The 12,686-nt window shown below is 40.6% G+C and overlaps 1 protein-coding gene across 1 annotated transcript in view; it reads left to right on the top strand.

Moving 5' to 3' along the window:
• Positions 1 to 9,835, top strand: part of mthfd1l (methylenetetrahydrofolate dehydrogenase (NADP+ dependent) 1 like) — a 37,323-nt gene extending 27,488 nt beyond the window's left edge. Inside the window, exons 23-27 of the mRNA XM_035679164.1 lie at positions 96 to 273; positions 1,545 to 1,652; positions 1,817 to 1,969; positions 8,479 to 8,599; positions 8,834 to 9,835. Coding sequence (XP_035535057.1) covers positions 96 to 273; positions 1,545 to 1,652; positions 1,817 to 1,969; positions 8,479 to 8,568 — 529 coding nt within the window. The 3' untranslated portion in view covers positions 8,569 to 8,599; positions 8,834 to 9,835. The remainder of the gene's footprint in view (positions 1 to 95; positions 274 to 1,544; positions 1,653 to 1,816; positions 1,970 to 8,478; positions 8,600 to 8,833) is intronic.
• Positions 9,836 to 12,686: the final 2,851 nt, after the last annotated feature.

The raw sequence follows: 12,686 nt of genomic DNA, 5'->3' as shown, positions 1-12,686 counted from the left end.
GGAAAGTCCATATATTCCTTAAGCCCACAAAATCACCATTTTTCTTACATACATAATTTGTCCTGCTAACAATGTTTCCCTTGATGATCTTTTAGGACAGACACCCAGGCAGAGATTGACCTTGTGTGTCAGCTAGCAAAAGAGTGTGGAGCGTCTGACGCTGTGCCGTGTCACCACTGGGCGCAGGGCGGGCGGGGTTCCCTAGAGCTGGCCCAAGCTGTGAATGAGGCTACCAGCAGACCCAGCAACTTCCAGTTCCTTTACAACATAGAGGTGAGAACTGCATGTTGTGTGTTTAAGACATAAAAATATTCAGCTTGGAATAATAATTTGTGTCTGATATGTCGACAGAAACGTTGAATCACCCAGTTCAGATCACATCTAGTCCTTTTCCTTCAAAGAAAAATCCAGCATCAATAAATATCCAAATATGTTTTCTGCACAGTGAAGCTCAATCATCCAAGTAACACCAAGCAAAACATATTTTTGGATCTTTTAGGAATATACGTTTGTACTTAAAGACATGTCAGTCTATTTGATGACTTTATTTTATTGCTGTATGATAGACAGTTGTCATTATCTCAGTTCCTATAGTCAAAGTGCTCTCTGTTTGCAGTAAATGACGATGTTTTCTTTGGGAGCCGAGCCAGGGAATGTGAAAGTTAAAAAAAAAAAAAAAACATCAGCTGGTTTGAGTTAGTGAGTTTAGGAAGTTGTGACTTACATTAACTGATCCTATTCCACTGGTGTATGTGTGCGCCTCTTTTACAATATGCATGTGCCTGCACAGTAAAATAGAATAAGTCCAGTTAAATTAGTAAATTAAAGGTATTCAGTCTTCACATTATTCCAAGTTCACAATGGCAGCTAGGTGGAGTAGGGGTTAGGAGGAAGGTCACTAAAAATAAGTTGCAAGGGTCCTTAAACTTAAGTAGTTTAAGTCCAAAACACAGCACATGTTGCATGTGAGGACAGCCACCCCTGATACTTTCCATGTGAACTAGCACGCCAACATTGGGCAAGACAGAAAAACTGCAGTTTTCCTTTACTTTGGAAATCCAAGCTGCTGTTCCTTTATTTCAGCACCGGGCAGGTGATGAACTTCTGTGGTCTTATGGCTGCCGCAAAGGAAATCTAAACTGTCCTGATCCGCAGTTTTGGCACCATAAAGTTTTATGTATTTAATAAAGATATTCCCTGACGAGATGCAGCCCAAGTATAGGATCAAGTGGAATAACAAACAAAATATTTCTCAATCTTGGGTAGGTCTCCAAAGTCACTTATCCAAGTTATATATGTGAATGGTTAATATGGTGTGTGGCCCTGTTAACACCATGGAGCAGCACACCCTATGTTTAAGAGGGTTAAGAAGAGGAGAACAAAGGAAAGCAGTCCAACAATAAAAGTTAAAAGTTATTTAATTTGCTCTCTGTGGCTTTTATTAACCTTATTGTATATTCTCTAAATCTAATTTCCTTGATTCCGTCCCACTGACTGGAGCGCTCATGTGTTTCCACCTGTCTTTGTCTCCGTCTTTCCCACAGATGCCGATAGTGGAGAAGATCAGAACAATCGCCCAAAAAGTGTATGGAGCTGATGACATTGAGCTGTCTCCAGAGGCCAAGGCCAAGATAGATTACTACAATCAACAGGTGACATCACTGCTGCTGCAATAACAACTGACTCACTCACTGACAGGACTCATGCTGCTCATCCCCTTTGTGTCTCTCTCTCTCTCTCACTTAGTTAGTGTCTCCCTTCTGTCTTTCCTACACACAGACACACTAACCACTTGTTGTCTTTTTCCTATAACCAGGGCTACAGTTCATTGCCCATATGCATGGCCAAGACTCACCTGTCCCTGTCCCATATGCCTGACAAGAAGGGTGCACCCACTGGATTCACTTTGCCAATCAGGGATGTGCGTGCTAGCATTGGGGCCGGCTTCATCTTCCCACTTGTGGGAACGGTACGTATCTATAGTGTGAAACAGTGCCTTAAAAACATGCATATATATTTACTGTGTATCTAATGTGTTCATCCATCACTGTTTATAACAAACATTTTATAGCAGAATAACAGCTATAGACTACATACAGTAAAATACTACAGACTTCACAGAACAATACATTGAAGTGTACCTGGACCACCTTCATACTGCGCTGTAGAGCAGAGATTTACATGTATGGGGCGATTAACACATAATCCAATCTTGTTTGCAAGTTTCCATCAATTTTAAATATTTATAATTATCACCTTTGCTCTTTTCCTTTCTTTACATTTTATTTTCTATTTTCTTTAGCCCCATGTAGCAGCTATAACTGGTACATTTATAATAACAATGTATCAGTTGACAAAGTTAAAATAATTCAGCAATGTGAAAGGGGTCACTTACCTACAGAGAATTATCACCTGAATCTGCAGTTCCCCTTGACTTTACAGAGCTTTATAGTGAGTTTCAGCTGCAACTTTACTGCTTAGGTAAACAGTGTTTTCAGTAAAAATAATAAAGCTCTAAAAACCCTCTGTACTCTACCTGCACAGCATCCATCAACAGACAGACACATTTAGTGACTAGCTGGTGAACATATTGGAGCATTTAGGAGCTAAAGAGACAGATATTTCCCTCAGGAGTCGATGGAGACCAAAAACAGAGCAAAAAGTTTAGTTTGCTATATCGACTTAAAAGGTCTTGACATATCAGTGGTTGTGTTCACAGATTGTTTCCGATGCTCCCAAGTGACCAAAAAACAAGTTATTGTAGGTTTTAAAGTCAAATCTGGAACATGTTAGGCTTTAACCCTGAGGGGTTAATTTGCAAATGTTTTGGTGTAGAACCAAATATTGTTGCATTGTGGACACCAGAGGGAATCATAGAAATGTGTTTATGGAGAAGTTACCTTTTGATCCTGTGCACAGAGCCTTTTTGTATGTTTTCTCATGTGTATTTTAGTGTTTCACTGAGTATGCCTTCAAATGTTTTTGTCTCTGTAGCCTGCTCTCAAAGTGTCAAGCAGTTATGAATAGCTATTACACAAGACGCTGGATCTAATTTTACAACCTGGCGCCCTTCCTTTACCTCGGTACTGCAGCATCCAGCTCAAACACTGATGTCTCCAGCTGATCACAGAAATTGAAGAAGAAGTTCAGCTATATTTGGTGAAAAGTTAATTAAATGCCCTATATTTATTTCTGGGAGGCCACAATCTCTGTGATATTTTATGTTGATGTTCTGGTTTGTTGCTGTCAGGCTGAGTTTGCTTCTTAATTTAAGCATCTCTAGAGAGCTCTGACATCGTGTCTCCTGGTCCTGACGGCCCACATCGGATGATTGCTCCACGCAGGTGCTGTATCCATTTAGCCTCATCCTCCTTCCTTCCCCTTAGTTTGTCTCTGAATAAGGTTTTATATTTGGGCCCTGGCCCCTGGCCCCTGCTTTTTCCTGACAACCACATTACTGAGCTGGTTAGAGCTGCGCTGGGCTGGCTGGAGCCTCTTACTTGATGATGGGCCGGGCAGGAAGGAAGCGGCTTCCTGAGCATTTTGCCTCCTGCTGTTTCACCAGTGTACCCTGGGGGCCAGGCTTTGATAGGCTGAGGCAGAGGTGTCAAACACCGGGCATGCTGGGAAGGCATGGCAGGGTCTTGGTGTGGCGTCTGTCCAGTCTCCCAACCTTGCCTTTGATCTGCTGTGGCCTGCGGAGCCACTGGCAAGTTGACAACCCTTGAACTGTGACTCTTAACCCAAAGGAAGTCTCCAAATTGTTCTTTGAACTGTCTGTCAGACTGATCCATAGATTGAATTTGAAAATTTGACTTTAAGTCCCACCCCACTTCCAGGTTTTCCTTTGTTTTCTGGTTCTCACATGTTACTGTCCTGTACAATAGTAGATGTCGACAGAGAATCCCAGCCTCATATTTCAGATTCTTAGAAAGTCTGTTAAAAGAAACCACTAGAAGATAGAACGGAGGCATGTAAAAGGGGGCGGGAATGAGCCTCTGCATGCTCTCTGCTCTTTACTTTCACATTAACCTGAAGCAAAAAACATTTCATAAGATTTAAATTGAATGTTTTCAACTGTGTTTTGTTCCTTTCTGGATCAGGAAACACATTGTTGTTCATTCACACAAAACATTCACAAACTCTCAAGTCACATTTGACTCCAAGAGGTAGAAAGACAAATCTCACCAGCAAAACTCCTGAGACTGTGAGGGCATGAGTGCGAGGAGGGGTAGGTTTGGAGGGAGAGGGGGGGGTTAAGGGTCTTAACATGGTGAAGAATCAGGAAGGGGCTGATGTCATTCTTTAGATATGTGAGGGAGGGGTCGCAAGCAGAACAATAGATCTCTGTAGGGTTCATATCCCGTTAGAGCTGCCTCCACTGCACCATTAAACCCCAAACAGTTCAGATGTATAGAAACCTTCCCCCCTCTCCCTTTCTTGGCTGGATATTCCACATGGTCCCAACTAGTTAATGTTTAACAAGTTGTAGATTGGTTAAAGGACTGAGTACATGAAAGAAAAGCACATGAGATGGAAGTGGACTTTAATTTATTTTGGCTCACTTTGGTCATGTTAAAGTGTAACTAAACCCCTGAATTCTATTGCTAATTGCTAACTCCCCCTCCATCAACATGGCATTGAGTGTGTGAGAGTCCGCTGGAGCTTTGACGGTCACTAGAAGCACATTTACAGCTGTGACGAAGGCTACCATCGCACACGTCACCTTCCTCCAGATTAACCAATAGAATAAAACAATTGACCCCATATACAAAAGCTTTCTTTAATTACCCCAAAGGCCAACGAGATGTGTTTATCCTTGAAACTGACCGGTACTTCAACTGTAGTTTTATTAGATTACGTTGCAGTAAAACCGATGCAGAGTTAGATAAGCAAGGTACATGGCATAACATTAAAGCACCCCAATCTGTAGATCTGATCATCAGAAGGTCGGTCAGCTCTCTCCTTTCCCGTGGACATGCTATGTGCTATATAGCGTCATCTGTGTTGCAAAGACAACCAAATATGTCCTCTTTGTGTTTTATACCTTATATTGTTAATCCATCGACTCTCTTCTATCTCATCAATGTAACTCCATATTTCCAGTCACTGGGTCATTTTATCCAATAATATTCCACAATTATCTCAACCAAGAATCTAACTTCATTAAATGAACATGCAGTCTGACATAAAGGGCAGCCATCTGACTTTTTATTAAATATTTACTCTCACACTTACTCACTAATTTCAAACATTTACCTCCCTCCAATGGCCCATTAATCTCAAATGGCACAATAGTTTTCTTCTGAATCAAATTTCATAATCTTCTCAATCCTCTTCTGCAAGTTAACTGTGCCGCCGTTGACCCGAGACTCTTCTTCAGAACCAGTGGGGGGGTTGAAATCCAGCTACATTGTCTCCTCCAGGGTTTTCCCCGACAAAGACGCATTGTGTGTGGGCATAATAGAGGGACTTATTTGGCTGAGTGGAGTTTCCAACTTTAGCCACGGAGTGTTGTGTGTTTTTGCGAGTGCCAACTTGTTCTCAGGCTGGAGAGGAGGAGGACCGGCAGAACAGCACAGCCTTTGTTGCTTTCAAAACCTTCAGTTTGTCTGCACATTTTGGCATCTTTTGATATTTAAATGTGTAGCCTGATACTTTATACGGGAAAACGCTGAGAGGGAAAATAACTCATGTTTGGGGAATCATATTACTTTACAGTGGTTTATTTAATTTATTTGAGTGAGTTTTAAGTTGTATCTTTCTGTGAACTGAGAGTCATGGGGCAGTTCATCAGTTTAATTTGAGCAAAAGAGTGAAAGAGTGCGTTCTTGATGAGGGGTGATGGAAGAATCTTCTTTATTGCAGCCCTGCTTGGTTTAGGATGGTAAGACAGGTGCATTGTTATTCCCTCCGACCGCATTTTATGGTTGTAATTTCTCTGGATGTCATTCCTGTTTAGAGATGTAAAATACAGTCAGTATTGCCTGCTTCCCTGTTTATCAATGAGCTGGTTGTAATTAGAGGTCCGCAAGTCTGTCAGGGACCAGACAGGTCAATTTGAGCCCTGCTCGGGTCTGTTCTTTTAATTTATAGACAAGGCTCGGGTCAGACTCAAGTTCATTTAACTTCTCTCCATAGTGTGTGTATTTGTGTGTGTGTTAAGCTTAAAGGTCCAGTGTGTAACATTTAGAAAGAATCTATGGGCAGAAATGCAATATAAGATTCATAGGTATGTTTTCATTAGTGTATAATCACCTTTAAAATAAGAATTCAGACTCAAACCCACGGTCAGGTGAGCTACCAGGGGCACCTTAATGCTGTTCTTAACCTTTTGTACTGATGATTCATCAGGGAAAGTTTCCTGTCGATCCACTTCGCTTCAGCTGTGAGTCACATAACGCTGTCGATGGGAAACATGAGAGCGAATCCAGTTGACATCACACAGTAGTGTTTGAACATTGTGATGTCACAACGAAAAGGACTCCTCTGCCGTCTTTTTGTTCTTAACGCCGTCCATTAGAATAAAATGTAACACGTTGATATTGACTTCCTTTAAATCTGCTCATACTCTGAGTCATCTGTGGTTAAAGCCTTATCGATGGACGTGGTCAGAACGGTGTCACGTAACAGCGGGCACTGTTGACATCAGAGCAGCCAACAATGAGAGTGAGCCGCTGAGCATCCGCCCCGTCAGGTTGTGTAAGCGTGTACTCCTCGTTTTGTCCCTTCGTTTACTCAAAGACGCGTTTCCTCAGACAGGAAATTGGCTGGCCACTTCCTTCTGTCTCATTTCCACTAATGGGCCCATAAAACTGGCCCTGGTTCAGAAGGAGGGGGGGCGGGGGGAGGCACGCAAAGAATGTCGCTCCCTGTCTAATGAGCGAGATAATTTACTTTCCAGCTCGGATGTGATGATCTGGTTTGGTTTTGGGAGAGAAGTGTTTTATGAGTCAGACAGTTGGCCTCGGATCAATTGCAATACGCAAACCAATTCCTTATGTGTAACTCTTTATTGACTTGAAATATTAGATTCAGATGGCACCTGAACCGTACAGCATGCTGTCAGTATCTGGTCTCGTTGGTCCGGTTCATGTCACAAATATCTTTCCGAAGAATTTCCACTGTTGCCACACTTGCTTTTTTACAGTCATAGTAACGACTGGGACACGACTGCCCGTGTGAGCAGCGACACTTCACTAGAGAGTCTTGCTTATTTTGTCCACACACAGACAGTGAAAATGATCTGTTGATATTGTACCAGCAACAAATACACCTTTCACTACAGTTTCAATGGTTATATATGTAGAATCTGTTTTTAAAGGAAGTTAATCCACCAGTTTTGGAAACCTACTGAAAGATTTCCCACTATTTCAGATCATTCTTGCTAATAAAGTTATTGCACACCAGAAATACTGAGAGTGCTGCATCAACGCTGAATGTGAAAGAACCAAATATAATCACTTTCTTTCACTAGAAATCCAGGAGGTTCTTTCTTCTGGCAGTAGTCTTGATCCATCAGAACTGTAGTCGATATTACCACTATGACTTTGTACATAAGCTCTTAACTTTGTCTCATATCTGCGAGCTACCCTTTTGTTATCTCTATTTTGACGACACTGTGAACAAAGCAACCGTTTGTCTGTGGCTAAACCCATCACTGCCAAAGTGGAGGTTGTCAACACATTGATCATCTGTCTGCCCAGAGTTAAATGAGTCTAGATTATAGTCATTGAACCTGCAGGGGGTTGATCTTATTCTGACTCCTTTATGCAAGGTCTGATACCAACTCTTAGTGGATTGTCTTTTGGTGTAGAACAGCTGTGTTGTGGCAAAGGCTCTAATAGGATGTTTCAGTAATTATCTAGATGGTAATCTTACCTTCTTATTGGCTTATGTTGTCACTGAAACTTTTATGAGACTCCTGATTAAAAATGGACAAATGATATGAACCAGCTGCTAATATTTGTGTTACTTGTTGCACCTTTCTCATCAAGAGAGCTCGATACCAGACATCTTTTATGTGAGGATGCAACTTCACATAAAAGGTTCTTTTTCTGTAGATATATTTAAAAAAAAAAAATATTCAGTGTGTAAAAGAAATGGTGAACAAATTTTAGTTACAATGTAGTCCCAGTAGACGTAGCTCTCTAAAATGGGGAAAAAACAAGGAGGAGGTGTAAAATGTTGTAATTATCTAAAGATATAGATACAAATATTCGACCTTGTGTAATAATTACATTTGAATTGAATGTTTAAAATCAGAAAACACTTGGATATGGTGTTTTTTGTTTTAGTCCTCAAACTGTTTAGCCAGGTCTTGCACTGCTGGCCAGTTCACAGGTTTTTCACCACCTTGAACTGGATCCAACAACCTGAAGCAATAGCTAATTTAAAAACATGAGACAGTTTGACAGGGAAAAGGATTAGAGCCTGAACTTACACTGACTGAAGTTCCTCTGCTTTTGTTTCCCTCAGATGAGCACCATGCCTGGTCTGCCAACCCGTCCCTGTTTCTACGACATTGACCTTGACCCGGTCACAGAAGAGATCACTGGGCTCTTCTGAGGATGCTCCAGTTAAAGATATCCATAAATAGGTATTCACACACATGAACATAAAGTAAATACAGTGAATGCTCCTGGAACAGTGTATCATTATAAACATTTAACAAGCAGTCATTGTCTATATAACTTGTCACATGAGACTTAATTTCCTCTCTGGAGTTTACTACCTCATTCACTCGGTGCCAAAGGCTCCAGTCTGTGAGGCTACACTCTCACTTATACTCACAGTTAAACTCATCATCCTGTTGTCCCTGCTCTTCCCTCAGGATCCTCCGCTCCCTGCGTGCACCATCAGACTCATCCTTTCTCTCTACCTTGGACAGGAAATACTTCCTCACAATTCCCAGCCGCCCAAACTCTCCCCACATTACAGTAACATGTTTACTGGAGCATTAGCTTCTATGCTGTAATTTGCACACATTATGTCACATGCCAAAGATGACCGTCTACATCCATACCTTGTATACCGTATATTCTGTATGTTTTTTACCTTTCTGTACAATGTCTTCTATGGAATAGTCAGTTTAAGCCTTCAGCCATCTTGAATTTTACTTTAATGTTGTTTTCATAGACTAATAATATTCCTTTTTTGTTGTGAAAACCTCAAATGTCTTATAACAGTGCTGCATTTTTTTTTTTTTTAAATGAATTTTTTTAAAGTCTTAAGCTTTTTAATAGAAATGGGGTGCAGCTTGTGTATTTATTAACTAAATTGCTGTTGTACGCACAAAAAGCCATTACGGTGTTTAATGTAACCTCTTGTGTCCAAACCTGCTGGATGTCCCAGCTGCTCTACTGCCTGAATGAAACACACTACAAGTTACAGACTCATCACTTCAAAGCCATTTTTTAAAGATTTTGTTCAAGTATTACATTTTTATGTGATGGGAAAAAAAGTATATATATCCAGCCTGAATATGTGGCATTTGAAGGTTAATGCTTATAATCATAAATGTTTGAAAGTATTTTATGATGTTACTGGAGGTGGTCTTAATTTCAGACGAGGTGTCCCTCCTCTTTACATTTCAAACTCAAGTTACTTATCAGATAGAAATACCAGTGTCAGTATGTCTTGATTAATCACAGTGTAATCACAGGTGTACCTAAAGCTTTTTGTTAAAGTTTAAACTTCATAGAGTCGTCCAGTTGTGTGGAATTAACACAAACTTGCTCATAAAATAACTGTATGGTTCTCATTGTCAACAGTTGTATGTGAAACATTTTGGTTCTCAGAGATTAAAAGTGTGTGCCTTTTTTCCTCAAATAAACCTTTCATTTACTCTAAAACTGTGTTTGTGTTTTCACACCCAGCAGCTGACTTGTGGCTCAGGCCATCTGTTGTTTGAACACACGCACTCGCTTCCTGTTATCGCCGGGTTCTCCAAAGAGATGCTTTTAATGCAAACCTATTTTTGTTAACTAAAAAACAAAAAAACCTCCTCTTTCTTTCTCACTTCCAGTCACATATTTAAAAAGTTTTCATAATTTTTTTTGAAGTGTAGCTTTACTCCGACACAAGGGGGGGCGGTCCCTGTGTTGGAAGCGTGCCTGATAACCAACAGTCGGGCCCCGCCAGCAACACCCCAGGATGCAGCATCTGTCATTATGAGGTGTTTGGGTTTTGCAGGATGGAGCCCACATACATGTGTGCACATGTGTATGCCTATCATAGCTGCCATTCCACACCTGCTAAGTCTGTTATTCTCTGTGTTCACTGGGCAGGATCTGGCACTTTAACTACAGTAAAGACTGCAGGAATGCTGTCATTTATACAGTAGTGCTCCAACAGCACATTTAGTTTGTGTGTGTGTGTGTGAGACTGAAGCCTCTTGTTTTGAGCTGATGACAGATTTGAAGACATGGTGTTGATGAGGAGTGGGTTTCGTCATTGCTTTGTAACGTGCTGGAAAATCCCCCCACTTTGTCAAATCAGAGTTGTTTATGTTCAGCTTTGGACTTCTTCATCTTTTAGTGCTCATATTTAATAGACTGGCTATTTTCAGTACCAAGGACAGGTCCTTTTTGAATGTCTGTCTGAGTGTAACGCTGGAGAACGGCTAAGATGATCCGAGGCTGGATTACCAACCAGGCAAAACCAGCAACTGCCCCTGAACCTCAGACCTCCGTTGTGGCCCAAAAAGTCTCAGATTCACTTTGTGTGAGTTGCCTTTTGTTTGCACAAGTTAAGTACAATATTAACTGGGTCCTTCTGCATTATTATGTAATATTGTCGGCCTATTTATATTGTACATGGTGCATTTTCATTAATAAAGCTAACATACATAACATACAGAGGGGCCAGGTAGTGTTTTAGAAAAGGACTACTGGTTTGTTTGAGTGTAAAAAATAATCACACTACCATCTCTAGTGTGCTGTGTGTGTAGAGGCGACAGGGGTCCACAGACTGGCCATGAAACATCAGGCGATTCTCTGGATAAATGGTGTTTTTCCTAATACTTCCCACATTCCCTTTATTTGTTCAGTATAATTTATGTATAGAGTAATTGTTGCCCCACTTTACATGTTACAGTACAGTTGACAGCTTTTTATGATCCATTTTGGGGGATAATATGTTTATAACTCAGCCCTGTGTTGTCTGGTAACGTCTGTTTTACATCACAAACCCCCTTTTTAATTCGCTGCTTGTAACAAAGTATGAATGTGTCAACCCCCTCGCTGTGTCTGGGCGAGCCCTCGCACTGTGCCCACGCCAGACATCAACCCTCAGGGCCACATTCTTCAACTTACCCTGTCTCTGTCTGAAAAACACAGCACTTCCCACCAATTCACTGTTGCATTTTTTACACAAAACAAAACAAAAATATGCGGTCCCTGTATTAACAGGAAATCATGTGGGAGTCTCTCAAAGTTTTCACATATTATCTCTCTGCTGTAGCTGATGTAGTTACAGTTTTACCGTAAGTGTCTTACAGTTCACAAGAAAGGTAGATTTTTCTATAATTTGGATGGCTGTTCCATTTAAGCAGAAAGATGATATTTTGTACTCATGCTCTCATAACATACTCTCATCTGTATTTTAATGTCTGCAGAAAGACAAGTGTGAAAAAGAGAGAGTGAGCTGATGGTTACTGAACCTTTCCACTTGTAAGTGTGTGTAAGTGTGAGCGTGCTTTGTGCCTTTAATGTGCCCTTACATTACTGTTTTATTGAGCGGAGACCATGACATATCCGGTAAGGCTTTCACTTTAATGAGAACCTCCTCCCTCCCCCTGTCTCACTCCACTCCTCCATCCCTCCCTCCCCCTCCTCTTTCAGATGACATCAGCATTTCTGCTGATGGGCAGCAGGTCATTGACTAACACATCTATCCACATTCACCGTGCAACTCTAATGAGATTTTCTGTCTCGGTTTACTTCGTCTCGCAAGAAACGTGTTTGAAATTATTCTATAATTGTACAACAACAACAGGCTCTTCTTACTGAATAATATCAAAACAGTCAGAGACAATTTTGTGCCACAAAGGTCGATGACAAATTGCACTCCTGAGGATTGATGTGCACCGCTTGCACCTCTGGGAGCAGAACGGTTTAATCACAGTACAGTCGGGGGTTAGAAGAGGAATACGATGTCAGTTCTGTCAACTACATTGTCCCAAGTAATGCTCTCATACTGTCTGTGTGAAATTACTCTTTCTAAAGATTTTTTTTTTAAAGATTTAAAGTAAAGTTAAATCTTGAAAGTTTTTTGAGGCATTGATGTCCTGACAGAAGCTCAAATTAGTCCAGAAATTGAAACCACTGAAGTGAATGACACAACTCTAACTCCTCATTGATCCATCTCAAAAGGTTTGAATCAAATCTGACGTATTGATTACATTTTTAATGGAAATAACACAGAAACACAACCTACATCTTAATATAATACAATTAAAAACATAATTAAACTGTCTGGCTCACTGACTTCCACCATGGGTAAATAAACAATAGAGTGAATACTGAATAAAGCTGCCTTACAACATGTTTGTCATAAGAATTAAATACTTGAGTTGTGTGTTATTTTAATATAAATAAGGGTGTCATCTTCATAAATGTGCAGTTCCTTGCATATTGTTACCACATCTGTTTTTAAGCAAATTAGATGTAGAGTAAGAAATGATT

This window comes from Morone saxatilis, unplaced genomic scaffold (genome assembly GCF_004916995.1).
Source record: "Morone saxatilis isolate NCDOM2014 unplaced genomic scaffold, NCSU_SB_2.0 Contig7, whole genome shotgun sequence".
Taxonomy (NCBI): domain Eukaryota; kingdom Metazoa; phylum Chordata; class Actinopteri; family Moronidae; genus Morone; species Morone saxatilis.
The sequence above is the reverse complement of the archived record's forward strand: the minus strand, read 5'-3'. Positions and strand labels throughout refer to the sequence as shown.